General features: G+C 43.4%; 1 protein-coding gene across 2 annotated transcripts in view; it reads left to right on the forward strand.

The window, feature by feature from the left end:
* The window catches only part of ASTN1 (astrotactin 1), a 516,497-nt gene that overhangs the window by 304,017 nt on the left and 192,132 nt on the right, over positions 1–20,348 (forward strand). For both annotated transcript variants that reach the window (XM_066597485.1, XM_066597486.1), the window contains exon 4: positions 15,529–15,671. In XM_066597485.1, the coding sequence (XP_066453582.1) occupies positions 15,529–15,671 (143 nt within the window). The remainder of the gene's footprint in view (positions 1–15,528; positions 15,672–20,348) is intronic.

Here is a 20,348-nt window from a genome sequence, read left to right on the forward strand (position 1 = left end):
TGTCAGGGACACTTAGAGTAGATCTGCACTGTTTTCCAAAACACTTTTCGAGAGATAAGTGTGTAGCTTTTTTGTGCTTGCGCTTTTACCACTCCTATAAAAGCAGTACATTTTTTTCCCTTATCTAGAGCGGTGCTTCTGCCGCCAAAGTGCTCCTCGTTCTACTTAAAATGCGTGCCCCAGAGGCATCATTATATGTGTGATTCTTCAGCCTGCAGTTCCATCAATACTAGGAAAAAAAATAGAAGAGAAAAAAAGTAAAAAAAAAAAAACTTATTACATTTTGTTCAGATTGTTTGATGGCAGAAGGTTATGTCAATGTTATTGACAATTTTTGTAACATAGTGTTATAAATACCATACAAAATGAGAGAAAATGTAGGGCTGACACTCTTCAAAGCTACATTTATCTTCAGGGATCATGTGTAGAACTGGAGAAAACTGTTTGAGTCTTCATTCCCTACTTGCAGGACATTCCTTTTAGTAAAGTTGACCAGAAGTCTCATTCATATCTCATCTGTCCCAGCAAAGAGTTCTTGCGAAGACAATTGCTTCTTAAACTGATGATGGCCCAATTTTGTGTCCAGATTCAGAAAGTCAAACATTGCCCATTGCAGGACAAATTTACTATTTTATGGTGGCCTTTCACAGAAATGACCAACCATCTTCTACAGTGAGAACTACTCTTTGGCTTACTGGTTTGGCTCATTGGAAGAATGCCCCACTTTCTCTAGGATGTACACATGGCTACTAAGGCCTATGGAAAGGGGTTGTCTGGATGAGGCATGCCGTAAAAAGGTTATCCATGGACATTTTTTTATTGCAAAGTTGCTTAGTGTGGTGTAATAACTTTAAAAACGTCATGGTCATCTCACTTGATACCCCTCTGCCCCTACTCTGCCAGTACCCAGTCCTCTTCTGCTCTCTACTTCCTATTGCAGCAAGCCAGTGATGACTTCAACAAATACAGTGCTGCAGCCAATCACCAGCTCACTTCACTGGTGATTACCTGCAGTGGTCACGTATCCCTGTGTTATCAATCAATAAAAAATACCAGCTTTCTGCTTGGAACATAGATGAGAGAACCAAACCAGTTAAACAAACATTTGGGTCAAACTTTACAAAAAGTTAGTTTGGGCAAAACCAGAATTTCATAAAACTCTGTAAAACTACTGTTGAACAGTGTCTAAGGGCCCTGAAATGATGATGATGGTTGTGATGGAGGAGAAGAAATACAGCCACAGGGCAAATGCAGTTGTTGTCCTCGTAGATTTGGACCTAGGACTCCAGCATTGCAAGACAACACTGCTAACCACTTAGCCACCTTCATCCTCACAGCACTGGGATACTAGGTACAAATCTGAGTGAGAATAACATCTTCATAGAGTTTGTATGTTCCCCGTGTTTCTTCATTTTCTTCTCCTCCTCCTCTGCATGGAGTTTTAAAAAGCCAATGCAAATGTTGTCCTTGGCCAGACTTAAACCAGCACTGTAAGATAGCAGTCCTAACTACTGAGCCACGATGCTTCAGGAAGACACTGTCATTTCAGAACTCTTAGACAGTGTTCAATAATAGTGTTAGGGGTTTTTATGAACTTTTGGTTCGATCCAAATTAAACTTTTTAACGAAATTTGGCGAACCGACCAAATTAAACTTTTGAAAAGTTCACTCATCTCTAATAGTGAAGTTAAAGCCCATCTCATGTGCCCCATATGTCACGGAGCAAGGCCAGGCGAGGGGGGGGGGGGCTTAGATTGTGGAGTGACTGGTACCCAAGTTTCCGAGACTCTGCACGTCAACTGGACAAGCGACCATCACCTTTAGCCACAATCCACCTGGCCCTGTACTGTAAACCAACTTGTCCTGCACTGGACAAGAAGTGAGAGGGGAAGGGACGATACCTATCGATCTCGCCTCTGTCCTCAATCACTCTGCAGTATTGCAAGCTGTCAGTCGTTAGAAAACAGGCTGATTTGTACCCAGCTTTCTCAGGCTTCTGCACACATGCGAAGCGGAAGCTCAAGTCATCCACCTGATCCGTTTTAACACACTCCAGAGCTCTACTATATGCATACAGCTGCCACCACCAATTTCGTAATGGTAAATTGGAACCCGAATTATGAATACAATCTTCGGAGAATATGGTTTCGTGTAACACGGACGAGGCTCACTCATTCTTTGGCGTGCAGTCTCACACAGAACATCGGACCAGTCTTCACGTATATAGACCTCCAAGTGGCTGACGCCTTGGGGTTCGTGGGCTTCCACTCTTAAAGGATCCCTCAGTACACACCTTCTTCCCACTCACTCTGAGGTCACACAAAGCAGTGAGGGTTGGGTTTGTAAGAACCCTGAAAAATCATAATTCCCTACTTTGAGTCATATCTTCACACGCGGTTAACTGATCGGGAATATGGGCCCGGCATATTTTTAGTCACGACTTTACCTACGCCCTAAGTCCTCACAGGAGTAGCTTCAGGGGTATCCTATCGCTACTATTTGCGGTGATCTGACATTTCACAAATTATCCTTGTCAGCCGGCTGCGACGTACAGGTCTTTCATAATTTCTAAATTACATTCTTTCTTTTTATGGAGGGAGGACATGGGTGAGAATCACATGTACACACCGACAAACCCATATATTCACGAACATAAATATTGGGGCTTATTTAGACGAACGTGTTTTTCTCCCATTACGTGGCTGTGATAATCACGCCTGTATTAGGGGACAAAACCAAACCACTGATTTCAATAGATTTCAGTGGTTTTGTTTTCACTAGCTCTTTTTTTCACCCACTAATGGCTCCCACCCACTTGCGATATTTTCTTTCTCGCGCTGCGCTAGCCCCATTGAAAGCATAGGGAGAATGCCGCAGACTTCTGCCACAGCTGTCGAAGCTGTGACAGCTGTGGCAGAAGTCCGCGGCATCCTCCATCTCTTTTCAATAGGGCTAGTACTGCTGCCGCTGGCCCCATTGAAAAGACTGGCGATATGTCGGCGTGATGCCGATATCCCGGCGTCATGCCGATTTTTTTCTCGCACTGCGATGCGAGACTTTAACTTTAGAATCACATCGCAGTGGAGAAAATATCGCCAGTGGGTGGGAGCCCTAATGCTAAGTCCGCGAAAAGAATTCTACGTGTGAGAAAGATCAGGCAGGACCTATCATTCCGTATTTTTTTCAAACTCCTGCTCTATGGTGCGGTGGTTGAACGGGCAGCGAAAAACCTCTTTCAGGCACAACTGCGCTCTGTACTAGCGAGCGTAACTGTGTCTACAGCCATCTGAGGCCGACCTTACCTAATAAGGTCCAGATGTGTTCTTTTCCCTGTGGTTTTGTGCAGCGCATTGGGCAATTGCGCAGGTATTGACTGTGAATTTGTGTACCTCCCATAGACTACTATGGGGCTCTTGGTGCCCAAATGCCCCGGAAAATAGAGCAGGTCCTACTTTTTTGCGCATTAGGGAAATATGCATGTGGAAAATGTTTACGAGAACAAACCCATTTAAATCAATGGGTTCTATCCTCTGTGTGTTGGTGGCTTTATCTGAAGATAGGCTTTATAGGGGGTGCAGAAGTAGTGGACTGTAGCTGTTGCATCTTAGCCCTACAGGCTGGTGAACCCAAATGCCTTTTGGAACAAACGAAGGCACCCGGTATTGTAAATGGCATATGCTAGGCAGGGCCTTAATAGATTTTGCATTGGTGAACAGAACGGGAGCTTCATGTCCCAGTTATGCATGTTTCAAGAAGAGCAAACTGAGCCAAGAAGTATTAACATTAGTGGGTCAAAGGGAAATGGATGGTTGACCCCAGGAGAGCAACCTGAGCACGGAACTAATCAACATTAGTGGGCCAAAGGGAAATGGACGGTTGACCCCATAATTCTCAATTGCATTAATTCAAGGGCAAACTAATACCGTATATACAGCAATATATGAATGAATGAGTGGATAACTGCACTACAAGTACGAACATTGCATCTTCATTCTTCAGTAATTCGATCAATATCTTAGTCTTTAGAATATTAAACAGCTTTATGTGGATAATGCATTACAGCATGTATAGAAGTATACATAAGCCACCCAATTATTGAAAGTGTCATGTACGGGAGGTGAAAGCTGAGTCTTAGAAATACCAGATGTTAGTCTTGATGAGATGCAAATGATGTGTTAATGAGTCCTAAGCGTACCCCTTCCGTTGACATATACAGGTGTTAATGCCAGAAAATGGCATCACGCTTGTAATTGTGCATAACAGTAGATTTTAATGTGCTAATATCTCAGGTATTTGTGCAGTGTATACATATCTGCGTTTAGGGGAAGAAGAAAGTAAAATAATAATTACCCCCCTTGAGTATAATTAGGTCGCAAACGATGTTTCTACACAAATAATTATTGATTTTATCATACATTAATAATAAGGCTTGTGAGGGATGATGGGTGAATAATAGTCTTTTTTTAGTAAGAACCAAAAATGGATCTATTGGGATCTTTTGACACAGGATACACTATCCTACCAAACGTATATGGACACCTGAAGAAGAGTCACGATGACTTTGTGATGGACAACTTGGTGGAATGGCATAGCCTGTATATCCAATAGTGTGTGGTTCCCATCGTACAGCGCTGATATTGACTTGGTTTCCATTCGCTTGCAGATTCTCAAGGTGCTCCTGGATAGTGGAAATGCAAGGTCTACGAACAACCCTTCCAAGCTGTTGGTTGGCTCTTTCGGTTAATGTTTTGGGTTGGCCAAATTTTGGTGTAGGCATGATACGTCCCTCTCTCCTCCACCTGTAGTCATATAACTTACAGTTGATCTGGCGACCTGGATTTTTTAGCGGAAATTTCACAAGCTGAAGCCTCTTTCACACAGGCGACAGCGATATCCTAGCTGTGTTCTGTGCGATATCGCTGTGTTTTTTCCCAATTTTTTTGTGCTACAAAGTCATGCGTGGCGCTACAAAGTCGTGTGACTCTGTAGTGCTCTGTTGACAGGATTTTCGGGAGGCTTGAAATATAAGACCTACCCGGAAATTAATCCCTGGCTGCATAAAAAAAAAAAACAATACATTACCTAACAGGCGCTGTCCGCTCCGACGCACTTCTCCTCCGCAGCTCCAGCACACTTGCTTGTAGTCTTCAACCAGCACTTCCTGGTCAGGGTTTTCAAAAATCCCGCCTCCAGGAAGCGCTGGCTCTGATTGGTTCTTGAGCTCCATGGCTCAGCAAATCACTGCAGCGCTCGATGAACCAATCACAGCCATTCAATACGATGTGTTTTAGTGCGATGCAACACAAAAGAAGGCTCCATAGGGATACATGGGCTACAAAACATTGCGGCTGTATAGAGCATGCCACAATTTTGTTTTTCACAATATAACAGCCTGCAAAACATCGCTCAGGTATAGGAACCATTCAAATGAATGGGTCCTATTTCTGTCCAATTTTCGGACCAACAATCAGACAGAAAAAACGGCGCAAGTAGCCTAAATTGACCTGCGGTGCAGATTTTAAGTCTGCAGGGGGTCAGTTTATCTTGTGGACTTTCAGTGCAGATTTTACCTTTTCAAATTTTACAACTTCTATTGAACTCAATGGGCGCTGCACTACCGAACTGCGCTGCTGCATTACAAACTGTGCTATCTGCTACATTCACAGTGGTCTCAGGAATCAACGAATCGGTGTGGATCCTAGTGGCCGTACCCCGTTGATCAATTGATGACTAGAGTTGAGCAAACACGCTCGGATAAGGCAATTACTCGAGCGAGCATCGCTCTTCTCGAGTAACTGCATTCTCGTCCTAGCAGGCTCGGGGGGGGGGGGGGAGATAGAGACCTCTCTCACTCTCTCCCCCACTATCCTTTGCCGATCCCCGAGCCTGTTTGGACAGGAATGCAGTCCCTCATCTTTATTGATGACCTATCTTGAGAATATAGGAATAGTAAAAGTTCCCGGAGAACCCTTTAACCCCTTGAGTGGCACGCCTGGAAATTTTCCAGGACGAGCTCCACTGCCGATAGTGATATATCCCGGAAGATTTCCGGGCTATGTATCACTATGGGAGCTGCAGAGCACAATGCCACAAGCTGTGGCATTGTGCTCTGCCTGCACTGTCCCACAGAGAACAAAGCAAGGGCTTTGAAAAACCAGCAGAAGATATTGTCGATCTGCCAGCAATCTCCTGCTTCTAAGTCTCCTGCTTTGTTTACAGGTTGCCATAGAGACCATCGGCTTGTCAGAAGCAAGCCAATGGTCTCTGTGGCAGGGAGAGCTGGTGCTTGGCTGTCAGAGGACAGCTAGGTACCAGCTCTTACAGCAGAGATCAAAGAAAACCTCCGATCTCTGCTGTGTTAACCCTTTACATGCTGCAGTCTATGTGACTGCAGCATGTAAAGGGCTGTCACTGCAGAATGTAAAGGGCTGTCACCATCGGACCCCCGGAATGTGATCAGGGGTCCTGATAGGTCCGGGACAAAAAAAAAAAGTTAAAAAAAAACAAAAGTAAAAAAATTATTAAAAAAAATAATAAAAACACTTGTCTCCCTTTACTTGGTAAAAAATCAAAAATCAAATCACACATGTGGTATCCATGCGTCGTAATGACCCAGAGAAGGAAGTTAATGCATTATTTAACCCCTTAATGACATGGCCCCTTTTTTTTCTTTTTTCCCCATTTCTTTTTTTCCTCCCCCCTGTTTAAAAAAATCACAACTTGTCCCGCAAAAAACAAGCCCTCATATGGCCGTGTCAATGGAAAAATGAAAAAGTTATGGCTCTTGAGACGCAACTGCAAAATTAGTTGAAATTCAATGATTAGACCATTTTAGAAAACCTGCCCTGGTGGGTCTGACAGGGTGGTAGGAAACCCGCCACTCAAGGGGTTAATATTGGGACTAACAATCTCACACCCCTCCATGTATTATATCTTATAGCACATTTGTTTACCGCAATGAAGTAGGATTACTCGTGACGGCAGAAGAAGCTGTTATTAGTAGTGGAACCAGACGGGATTTCACTGAAATCTCACAATGTACCCATTCCTCCTACCTTCCCCACCTACTTACTGTACTCGGGGCTGCGGCTGCCGGCACTCGTAGAATAAGCTGTAATTTGCCGTGAATGAATGTCTGATTAGTGAAGAACAGTTTTGCCTCCTTACAATAAGAGCACCACAATATTCCTCTAGATGGAAACACTTTACAGAAACGGTGTAACTTTCTGTTCCAGTAAAATCTTATCAGAAACTAGAAGGAAACTACTTCTACTTAGCAGGGATCTGCCGCAGGACATCCAGCGTCCCCGGAGAGGCTCCTGGCAATAGACTGCTGCTTCCTGACTGCTGGCAAAAATAACCCGCGACTATCTTAGACGTCCGTACGAACTTCTTGTCCTTAAATATTTGCAATTTCTTAGAGGGGTTTTTCGACAGATAATCAACTGTAATTACCGAGGAGCCACTTGGTGTCAGAATGATGTATAAGAACGCCTTCGGACATATATGCGCACGTAAAATATACCCGTGTGACGCACAGAGGGTAGAACCCATTGATGCCAATGGGTTCGTTCTCATTAACGTGTTTTTAAAAATGTAATTACACCTACAGATGTAACAAGCATTAACTTGACATTGAGGGCGGCCTCATATGAGCGTAAGCGCATGTACGCTCACTATCGCGGGACGTATATGCTCTATGCGGGGTGCAAGAGCGTGTGATCTTGGGCCTGCTTCGGCGCATTTTACTGCATTTTATTGCACTGCCGAAACTGCACAAATCAGCAGGGTCCTGGCAGCGCCATTTTGTAGTAGGCCGGACCACCTACTTAGCAGGCGCGGCAGCCTACTTGTAAGCAGGTCAGCTGACTCGCAAGCCCCAGATGTTTTGGATTAAGCCTGTAAAATCGTGCAATTCTCTGCGTGATTTCGTACCCACAGCAAATATCCGTGCACAATTGCGTAGAAAAATGGAGCATAATAGAGAAAAACAAACACGTGCGGGAACCTATATACAGCGCATTGTGGGCACAGGTTTTGTGGCTGCCCTGAAGTGGCTTCATCCAGATGTATTTGCCTGCGCAAAACTTGCGCACCAAGGGCCCCTTAGAAATCTATGGGAAGTGCACAAATTTGCAATACTCTACACAATTCCCATGTGTGCCACCCCTGTCCGCCTTGATTTAAAAGGCTATTTAGTCTAATGTGGTCCTGATGTGATCTTTTTGCCACATAATTGCTCAGCGTATTGCGCAATTGTGCGGGGGTTGAGTGTGGATATATGCACCTCCCATAGACTTCTATGGGGCACTCGCGCAGGTCCTATTTTTTTGCACGTAAACACAATATGAATTAACTATTGGCATCAATGGATGCTATTGTCTGCGTATTGCGCTCAAATACCGTTGTTTGAAGAAGCCTTAAAGATGCCGTTAAAGATAAAAATAAAAATGCAGCTTGTTTTTACGTGTGGGGAAATCCCGCCCACAAAACACGGAGAATAGAACTCATTGATTTCAGTAGGTTCATTCTCACTTTCTTTGCATCCTCTGTTTCTATCGCTGCAAAAAAAATAGGACCTGCTCTATTTTGTGCGTATTTGTGCAGCAAAGAGCCCCATAGTCAAAAAAGAGTTTCAATAGCCAAAAAAAGAAAAAAAAACTGGTTCATGCTCTAATACCCTCCATAGCGGCAAGCCTATTATCGCATGCGACTGTCTCTTTATGCCCTTATTCTGATTGCCAGACTTGGAGTCGGTAAGGAATTTTTTCCACTTAAAATAAGTAAAATTGGCTTCTGCTTTATTGTTTTTTTATGCCTTCCTCTGGATCAACATTGGTGGGGTAATACTCTGAACTAGATGGACATACGTCTTTTTTCAGCTTTTCACGCTGCTAGGGTAGTTTCGTATGGGCGATCACGAAATCACCACGTCTTTTTTTCCTGCAATGTTTGAGCATCAGCGCTGCTTTTTCTTGCAAAAACATCGCTGTCACTTTTTCATGCGATTTTGCTGTGTTTCTTAGCGCAAAAGTCAATAGTACTTAAAATCACATCGCCCGAAAATCACCAGTTTGTGCTTTGCAGTGAGATAAAAAGAAGGCTCCATAGGGAAACATGGGAGCTAAAAAAAATCGCACATCGCAGAAAGATAGGACATGCCGTGATTTTCTTTTTTATGCTACATCGCATAAGTGAAAACATTCCAAGTGTAAAAGAAACCATTAAAAATCATTGGTTTCACAATTCTGTGTCTTGACTCACTCTCACATTGCATGATTTTATTGCCCCTGTGATAGCCAGCCTTACTGTTACATATTTGCAGACAATTTTCACAGTAGAAAATCAGCAGTGAATATACAGAAAATCCACATGGGTAAAATCTGTAAGTGAGGCCGGCCTCAGAATGGAACATACGCAAATACATTCACCGCTACGGAGAGTATTAGTGCATGAAGTAGTGCTTTTATTTTGCATGCAAGTTTGGAAAAAAAAGTAGGAGGATAGGTCCTGCCCGATCGTTTCTTATGGTTAGTATTAACAGAATACCCCTTTAACAACGGTGGCACTAGCATATGTGAGGAAAAAATAGCCAAGGTGCCATGGTCCCTTAGTTGTTGTGATCGGTGGGCGTACTGAGTAGGTCCTAATGATATGCCATCACTTGGGATGGGAAAACCCATTACTTTAAGTGTAGTTTGCCCACATTGTACCTTGTGCAGGTAAATACAGAGAAGTGATGATAGGGAGATGAGGAGTAATTATAGAACTTGTTCTTTATAACATCACTATGCTGACAGTGAAATGATGTGCTTTGATATATTGTACTGCGATATGTTACAGACATACAGTATCCAGTACAATTCCAGAGTACAAAGGTGCCACCACATTATATTTATTTTGTATTGCTTCCTGAATGGAGTTTTCGGAGCCTTTCACTGATGCTGTGTATATTATAGAACCACATTGGTAATGCAGTAATATTACAATATTAGTTTCTTCCTCAGAACTCACAAGTCTTAAAGTGACCCTCCTGTCCTGGGACAAAATTCTGTCCATGGATCAAAGGTGGGAGTTAAATTACAACAAGTCCAGTGTCTGTGCAGGTGGCCAGACATTGGGTGTGGATAGCCCTGTTTTGTATATATGGTGTAAAAAGTGTCATGTTCTGTATGTCTGTGCTGCTGGCTACACATGAGGAGTGAACTGTTCTGTTCTATGTGGTTGTGTGTCTGCATGCTAACCCTAGTGTGTTGCTGTGTGATTTGTGTTCTGTGTGCCGATCTGTTCTAGTTCCATGTATTAACCTTTAAGGTATAGTCGGGACCGAGGTTCAAGCGCGGGGCCGCCTTTATCGAGGCAATCGCCTTGCTTATTAGGTAGGGCCCTGTCATTCTCCAGCTTGGGTCAGTTGTCTTGCTAGTGTAGAGACCCGCAAGACAACGAGGAGCCTTGATCGCGGCTTGCAGGCTTACGTATTTTGGCTACTTTTATAGCTATAACATCTGCTTATGTGTACAGGTATGCATGACGAGTGTGTGTCGTCAGTCAGTTCCTGTTTGTGTCCTGGTCATGTTTGTGTGGGCCCGATGTTTGTTTGCCCTCACAAATGTAACAGTACTGCTCTCTGATTGGCTAGTGCTGATCACAAGAGCAGCTTCAGCGAATCAGTCAGCAGATCTAGTGCATTGGTAGTCTAACACTACCAATGTCCAAAAAAATCATTCAAACAAGCAAAAATGAACAATAATAATTGTTTGGTCTAAACCCAGCCAACGATGAATGAGAATTTTTCGATTTTTCGCTCATCGTTCATTTTATGCAGGCATAAGAATCATCATTGGCTGTACGAGAGCGAACGAGCTAGCGGTGATGTCACTCGTCCATTCAAATGAGAATCGGCTCATCTAAAATGCACCTTACCCGGGGCTGTTGTGGTTTTCTGCCCTAGCCCATTATATACAGTAAATACTCCCAGTCACTTGTTGCTCTCTGTTTCTGAAGTCTTCATGATCTGACACACATGAGTGTTGCCATGCATGGAAAATTGGCAAAGGGACTAAAGTTTTCTCATGCAAATCATTTATCACATCATAGCTGATGAATGTATAATCCTTGGGAGGTCCAACCGCTGGGGTCTCTAGTGATCATAAGAACAGCGTACCCCAAGTCCCCCTCATGAATGGAGTTATGGTGTGCATGTGCTTTCAGATGAACGTGTATTTCTCCCGATAATCAGGGCCACATAATGGGGAAAAACAAAACCACTGATTTCAATTGATTTTAGTGGTTTTGTATTCACTAGCTCTTTTCTCGATTGTTAATTGTACGGGCAAGAAAAAGATAGCACTTGCCCTATCTTTCCTGCACGTAGTGAATATTAAGTTCAGAAAGGATAGGGCAGCACCTATCTTCCCGCATTCTTTCTCAAACTCCTGCGCTCTGGCTGGAGTGTAAAAAGCCATCGAGAAAAATTAAATTTCCCTTGTTCAGGTGCAACTATGCTCCATACCGGTGAACATTGTTGTGCTTACGGCTGTCCGCCATTATTCACATTTACAGAACTGACGGAGATAGCTGAGTGCCTTACTTGCTTATCTCTGAATGAGGAGTGACTGGCCATGCGCCTTACTGCACCATTCACTAGGTCACTGCGCTTGTGCTGTTCCTGGGATCTCTGCACTCCCCAGTGATCATGCATTATTGCCTATCCTGTGAATAGATGATACATTTTTCTAGGACTGATCAGGAGAAAGTACGCAATTTTCTAATGCACTTTGCATATAAGTTCCTTTTAAGGTCTCTGCTTGCTATCAGTGAATGGGCACTGATTGCTACAATATAATTATTCCAGCTTCCTTCTGTGTGATTTTCACTTTGTATAAATAGATAAAGGCCCATAATGGGCCTTCACACATGATTATCGCTCAAAATTCACTTAAAAGCCATCGTTTAAGCGATAATCATTGTGTGTAAATGCTCCCATCTTTCCCTCTTCTTCAGCTGAACGATGATTTTTAGGTGAGCATAAAATCCATCCTTCAGCCGGAGAGAAGAGAACACAGACCACATGCTGTGTTTGCTGTCCATGGTGCTGCGTTTTCCACGGGAGTGCTGATTACATTGTATTCCACTTGCAGCCCCACAGCTGAAAAAAGTAGCTGAATGCAGAGAACAGACCACCTGCTGTTCTCTGCATACATGTCCCGGCGGCTCATTTACATGTAAATAAAGGTGATAAGCTTCTAATGGACATTAGTATCCATTAGCAGCTTATGCAAAAGAATTGCTTAAATCGTTTGAACGATTATCTTTGCGTGTAAATGGGCTCTTAGAAAGGTTCCAATTTACTAAAAGCAAGCCGAGATCTCGAATGCCTTAAAAACTGACGCAAAGTACATTAGAAAGTTGAAGAACTTTTCAGCATTCCATCAGCTTTAGTTGTATGAAACCTTTTTAAGGACAACTCAAGGACTTATACTTGTATTTCTTATTATGCAGTGAGATGCTCTATAAAGTCTTACTACATTACTCTACGTCAGTCTTAATCCTCAGTGATAAAGTCGAGTTTGTATTTGATTTTCTGAATGATGCATTTTATGCAGTCTGGAATAGTCTTCATTTCGGCGCACACATAGAAATGATTGTGCACAGCGCTCATTGTCAGGTAAACGGCGCCATTAGGCCGCCCCCTCTGTGATATCAGACTGATAAAGCATCGGTTTATTGTAGTCATTAGGAGAGGAGGAGAGGACAGATGCTGCTCACCTTCTCTTTTGCATTTCGTGTCTTCTAGATTCTTCACTTCTGTCAAGATCTAAATGACAAGGCAGTGCAAAGGGAATTACTTTCCACAGCGGCGCTGTAACCTTGAGCAGCCGCTCTATTGTCTCTCCGTAGCCATTTATCACAGCGCTCAGCTCAGGACTAAGAGAAAATAAACGCTTACTTTTTTTTTTTTTTTATAATATTATCCCCTTTACCCGTTTCTTGTGGATCTAATACAAGTTTCATTCAACCATTCCATCGGTTTACAAATGAGACCCCGCTCCATTGGATTAAGGATAAAGATATAAAATATTTGTCACAGAACATGTCACCGCTTCATTACAGTACAAAAATGTGTCAAGACAAAAGTTACTCCGCAAAATGTAACTGGGGCTCAGAGTCGGTGTAAATCCCATACAACTGTACGCGTACCAATGTGGGCAACGTGAAACCTGACTGGGATAACTTTCTGCAACTAATTGTCTTATCTTAAGCGATTCAAATGCTATTGTTCTCTCATCTTAACAAAACCATTGTAAAGCAATTGAAAGAGTACATAAACCGTGGCACAGAAAGCTATTGTAGTGCATTAAAAGTCAAGCAAAACTTTGCTACATCAGTAAATAGCAATTCCCTTATTCTTAGGGTGCATTAGATGAGCGTGTGCTGGTGCGTACATAGGTGTGCACAAAACCGGCGCATACACGTACGTGTACAAACACATGTGAATGCAGGTCCGTGTAGCATTGCTTTCAATGGGGCCGCGGCTGCTGCTGGCCGCGCCATTGAAAGCAATGGTCTGCCGGCATCCCCTTCAGTGATTTTAATGGTAGGCCATCCCTGAAAATTATATCTATCTAGTGTTATAAATAAAAAAATATATATACTCACCACTGCCAGGGCTCATCATTGTAATGAAGTTCTTTCAGCAGACGGGGATTTTAAATCCCCACCTGCTGAAATGACTGCGTCTGATTGGCTGAGCGCTTAGCCAATCACAGGCAGCGCTCAGCCATTTATTGAATGACAGCTGAGTGCTGCCTGTGATTGGCCACAGCAATCAGCCAATCACAGGCAGCGCTCAGCCATTGATTGAATTCATTGAATGGCCGAGCGCTGTCTGTGATTGGCTGAGTGCTATGACCAGCTGTGTGTTGATTATCTGCGGCATCGCAGTAGGAAGTGGACCTCATCCTCCACAGCCTTCTGGTCACACTGTTGGCACAGTCTACTTTCCTTGGGCTTGTAGTTCTGTTTTATCTAGAATTTTTAAATAGATTGTATAATATTTAGTATTTAAAAGGAGAACTTAAAATCTGTGAATAATCCTCCTATTAAAGGGGCATTCACAGAAATAACAGAATTAACATTTGTCACCTATTTACTGGATAGATGATAAATGTCTGATTGCTGGGACCCCATTTGATCATGAAAACAGAGATCTTGTGTCCCCTTTTCTCCTTTTTGCAACCCCTGCAATGATATGGAGCTTGAATGTAGCAGCAGCTGAACATGCATGCTACCACTCCATTCAATTCTATGGGTCTGTTGATGATAGCAGAGTGCTGTACTCTTTGACATCTCTCCGACAGTCTCATTGAGTTGAATGGTGCCGCTGCATTCACGTTGCTCCTCACCGCGGGGATGCATTAAGGAAGAAAGAAGACCGCAAAATCCCTGTTGCCATGATTGGTGGGGGGTCCCAAGTGCGGAGAGCCCCATGTTTTCTACCTACTGTATCTAGTAAAAAGGTGATATATATTAATTCTGGGAATACCCTTTTAAAGGGTATCCACAGAATATGCCATACAAACCTGATCCATACGGGTCATACATCTGGGTCCCACACCTCTCTCAAGTTCTGTCCCCCACCACCCCTGGCCCACTAGTATGCAGTGGCCAATGGTGGTTGGGATTATAGGTCCAGCCACATAGGCTGCACTATGCTGTTCCCATTACTCCCATAGAAGTGGATGGGAATTATGAAAATAGTACAGTACAGAGAGCTATGCTGCCTCCACAGCTCCTGAGTTACGGAAACAGCATAGCTCACTGTGCTACGCTGCTTCCATATTTCCCATTCACTTCTATTGGAGTTACAGAATCAGCAGAAGACAGCCTGCTTAAAAGCTACAATACTCCTGGGCCAGCCTAGCTGTCTTGTACGGAGTATTCCCATCATGGTCATAATTGGTTAAAATTGGAATATCCCGTTAAGATAGGCTTTGCAAAATCAGGGTAACAAACAGTCTTTTGGGTGAGTGAACCTCTTGATGAGCTGTAAAGAAGCGTCTTGACTTGTCAGAGGAGGAAAAGCAAAGTTCTTCTATCTGCTGATTTTATTATAGGTCAAGTCCCTTTACTTTTAACCACATCTTTATTTTTAGCCTTGATACATTTTGCAATAAACTCATTTTCCCAAATTCCCCTAATAAAATCCAGTTCTGCGCTCACATCTTGGATTCTTGACACCATCCACACCTTCCTTCATTAGTGTTACTTTTGCATATCTGATTAGGCATTCTAGTTAGGTTGCTACAATTACTACCTGCTGGGCTGACGGTCTCTTGGAATACAATTGAATTTAGCGGCATGGATTCTTGTGCCGTAGTCATACATTATGTTGTCATTTTAAATGTCCTTGAGTAAATGCAAGCACCAATGACTACCTGTTACACACAACTTATAAAAGACCAATTTTTTTTTTCCTGTTTGTCCTTCTCTTCCAGTTTTCGCTTTGAATTCGGCATCTTCCGGAAGCGATAATGCCAAGATGTCTCTGATGAGCAAGTATAAGGAAAGCATGATCTCCAACAACCCAGGGGACCCCAACAACCAGCCCACCACCCTGCTGTCACATGGTGCTTCCAGCCAGCATAAACGAATCAACAGCAAATCGCGAGGTGCCCGCGTGTGAGAGAGTCTGCGTGGGTGTATTTCTCGGATTGCGTAAATGCCTGTTTTTGCTAATTAATTTCACTACATATGTTGAGCTAAGTGCAGGAAAAAAAATCTGTGTGAGTGCAAGAGATACATTGAAGAACCACTTTATTAGAGAAACCCATCTAAGTGCTGGTTGGACCTCCTTCGGCGTTCAGAACCGTAGCAGTCCATCATGGCAAAAGATTTTACTAATTGTTGCAATATTGGCCCATTCGGGCAGAAAACTTCTTACAGTTGCAGCAAATTAGCTGAAGGAACTGGCATGCCCTGAAGACCTGGCGGGTAGGGTCATCGATTCACGCTGTTTGCACTAAATTTTTGATCCTCTCGTCAACATGGTGCAACAGAAGTCTAGATTCATCTGACCAGGCGATGTTTCTTGACTCTTCAGGGATCCAATTTTTACACTTTTTTGCCCATTGGAGTCTCACGTTTCTGTTTCTCTTAAGAGAGCAATGGCATTTATCTGATGTTATAGCTAGAGATGAGCGAGCATACTCGGCCACACCCCTTTTTCGCCAGAGCGCCGCGATTTTCGAGTACTTCCATACTCGGGCGAAAAGATTCGGGGGGCGCCGTGGGTGAGTGGGGGGTTGCAGCGGGGAGTGGAGGGGAGAGGGAGAGAGAGAGGGCTCCCCCCGTTCCCCGCTGCTACCCCCTGCTCCGCCACGCCTCCCCCCGCCCCCCGGCGCACCCCGAATCTTTACATCCGAGTACGGAAGTACTCGAAAATCGCGGTGCTCGATCGAGTAATTACTCGAAACGAGTACGTTCACTCATCTCTAGTTATAGCCCATCAGTGCTACGCAATGACAATTTCTTTTTTTTTTGCTCATTGGGGTTTTTATTGCCTTCTTCTGGATCAACATTGGGGGTAATAGGCTGAACTGAATGGACATATGTCTTTTTTTTCAGCCTTTCAGCCTCATGTGGCTAAGCCAGCAGAAATACAGTCCTAAGCTCTTGCTCACGACCTGAAGGTTCTGCGTTCAATTCCTGCATAGTTCAGTTAGCCGGCTCAAGGTTGACTCATCCTTCCGAGGTCGGTAAAATGAGTACACAGCTTGGTGGCGGGTAATAAATAATTTACCTGAAAATGCTGCAAATAAGTTGGCACTATACAAATTACAAGATTACTAGGTTGCGCATTCGCACGCATCAGTTGACTACTAGAATTGTATTTGGCTTCAATCTGCTTGACTTTGCACTACAAAGTTTGGCAGAACCATTCTTGACAGCTTTTTTTTGCTTACGTCTACAGAATCCCCTTTTGCTGTATGATTGTCCTCGATCGCACCATTTTCGGTATACACTCTACAGCATTGCAGCCCAACAAGGTTTGCAGTTTCGAAAATCCTGGCCCCGGCGAGTGTAGCACCAGGCGTTGTTGGAAGTTGCTGAGATAGATTGATTTTTTTTTTATTCTGGATTTATACTGAAACTGATCCATGAAAAATGTGCTTGCTTGATTTTATGCTGCACTTCGGGGTCATGGGTTTAATTTTTATACAGAGGCGCTCCAACTATGAAAGTACTGGTGTCTCTAATAAAGTGGCCATGCAGTGTACTTGTTATAGTCTTTCCGGAAAAAAAAAAAATCTGTGTGTATTTCCCTATGATACATATATAGTGCTTTGTATGTGTTCATATGTTTACAATATACGTGTTATTTTACCAGTTCTACCTTATAAGAGGATACTTTTATAAGTGGCCACCCATCTGTTCTTGTGCGTAAGGTTGCATTAATAAACCAAGTTTATTTCAACTTATTCTGTGTGCCTGTGTTAGTGCCATCATAACTGTACGGTTCATGTTTCTCTGGAAAACCTAAATTCTGCAGACTGTATAGCGAGCTAAGCCAACCATAGGGATCATTAATCCCTATGGGCATGCATTGGTTCATTTAGAATTTATCAAACACCTCGTGGGCCATTAAAAGAGTTGTCCGGTTGTAAACTATTTAAGCCTTATCCTAAGGATAGACCATAAATGGGAGATTAGAAAGGGTCCGTCACCTGAGACCCCTGCTAATCAGCTGTTCACAGGACTGGTACTGTGATGCGCTAAGCTGAATTCTGCATAAACAGAATCCTTCATTCCCACTGCAGTGGCCTAGCTTGGTATTATACTTCAATGGCCATTCACTTCAATGGGAACTTTGCATGTAGTACCAAGCCTGACCACTGCATTGAGAACAGAGCTGTCTCCTTCCTGCAGAAATCAGTTTAGTGGATGTGTACAGCGACCCGGGAAAAGTTGATTAGCAGGTTTCCCAAGCAGCAGACCCCTGCTGATCTACTATGAATGACCTATCTTATGCATAGACCACCAATAGTTTACAGGGGTTTGAGTCATCATCATGTTCTTGCCAACCACCATATGTATTTCCATTAGGGCCAGTTCACATTTGCATGCAGCAGAATGCACTTTTTGTTCCAGTAAAAAAAAAAAAGAAAATTGAAACATGACGCAAGTAAAGCAAACTTTTTTTTTGGAAAATCCATTGAAATCAATGGGGAAAAAAACGGAAATGTTTATTTCAGTTTTAACCCTTTCCGACCCACTGCCTGACGTCTTCCTACATTCTGATTGAAGCTTGTACAGCTCCAATGTCAGAAGACGTCCGACAGGGTATTCTTACCGTCTATTGCCAGCCACTCCGCTGTTGGAGCCTCTCTGGCTCGCACACACTGGCTTTAGCCACCAGATGGCACCACCGTTGTATAACAAAAAGAGAAAGCCTTTTAGGAAACCCTGAATCCAAAATTGGATTGGAAAGGGTAATCCCATTTCTGTGCTACAAAAATGGAACAGAGACATGGAAGCCTTAAAAATGAACTTGAATGAACTGAAACAGTACCTAAATAAATATTGCTATGCAGCTCTGAAAAAAACAGTAGTGCAAATGCTATAATAAGTCCTACAGTGGTCACATATAATGCCGTACCGCGTCCAGATAAATCTTATATTCAGAGGCCTGCGCAATAGTATGATACAGCAAGCGGATACATAGTGCATACAATAACTTGCCAATTAGTTTGATACACTATACAGAAAGTGCATTTAGGCACTAGATAGAGTATATACAGTGCCCAGATAACTAGTGTGAAGGAAGCTACGCAGGATCCGGGGAAAGACGGGACGGAAAGCAAATGTGCAAACTAGTGTAGTATTCCCATAGATAGTGATAATTGCCTAATATTTGCCATGGTCAAACCTGGATCAAGATATATGCACACAAGTAGGCCTTATTCACACGACCTTATATACGCCGCTGCTTAGCCGCATTAAAAATTGGACAGAAATCATGCTCATCTGAAGCATTGGATTCCAATGTATTCATTCAGATGAATGATTTTTGGGTGCTGGCAAAAATAGCACATCGGCGACCGATTTTATACACTTCGTCAAAAGATAGGTCTTGCCCTAACTTTTACCAAGATATGCTGGAAGCTCCCATAGACTTCAATGGAAGCGGAAAAAGGGGGGGGGGGGAGTTTTCCTACGTACAATGCTGGGAAAAAAAGACAGTTGGTTCTGAGGATTTCTGCCAAGCGCTGGAATTCCGCACAGCAGCATTTTTTTTGCCATCACGCAGCAGACGCCCTCGTGAATGGCTGAGAATACGGTAATTAAGATTGGGACTTGATCGCGGCTATTCTTCATTCATATGATTTTATGGCGCATGCAGGTGACTGTAAAAACGCATACGGTCGTGTGAAAGAGGCCGTCCCGGGCTTGTCTCTGGTCGAGCTACTTGGATGGATGAGCAGACCCAGCAAAAGCATTAGTGCATTCATCTTCTTGACATCCCCAACTCCCTTAGCACTGCCATTGCCTAGCAATATGGATTCAAGGCACTTGAAGGGCCCTTTTATACAGAATAATTGATTGCATCTGCCCGTCTATGAACGACTGCCTGTTTATTGTGACCGGAGGCAGGAGGGCAGAAGCCATCCCCGGCTCGCTCCACCTCTATTCATTGAGGGATCATTGCGCCTGTGTAAAAGCACAGGAGCCATTATCACTGGATGGCTGATGGGCGCTGCGGCGCCCAACACTCGTCTTGTGTAAAAGGACCCTAAGATACGTGGCATGTCGGGGCAATTATAACCAGCTCTAATATATGGACACAAAAAAACGGAAGATATGTACCCTGTGCGTGCGTAACTACACTCTATAGCAGCGAGCGTAGTCGCACATTCGCCCATGTGAAGAAACCTTGAGACAGTTTATTTGACTTTGTGTACTTCCAGTTTTTCCTAAAAGCTCACGATTTGGGACTGAATTGTTTATTCAGCAGTTTATGCTATTTGGTTTTAAAGTGTGAAAATTGATGGTTTACCATATGGCACATTTTTGGCTTGAGAGCTTATTCAAATGAGTGTGGGCGCACTATGTTCAGCGGAGCGTAGTTGCACCTAAACGAGGGGAATCCCATTGCCTTTGCCGATTTTTCAAACTCCACACCAGAGAGCAGGAGTTTGAAAATAACCGCGGGAAGATAGGTGTCGCCCGATCCTTCCCGCTCATAGTATTGACTACGTTCGAGAAGGATAGGGCAGGTCCTATCTTTTCTCGGCCGGCGCACAATGAACAGCTGAGAAAAGACCTAGTGAAAACAGTGGTTTCATCTT

The sequence above is a fragment of the Eleutherodactylus coqui genome, chromosome 3 (assembly GCF_035609145.1).
Source record: "Eleutherodactylus coqui strain aEleCoq1 chromosome 3, aEleCoq1.hap1, whole genome shotgun sequence".
Classification (NCBI taxonomy): Eukaryota; Metazoa; Chordata; class Amphibia; order Anura; family Eleutherodactylidae; genus Eleutherodactylus; species Eleutherodactylus coqui.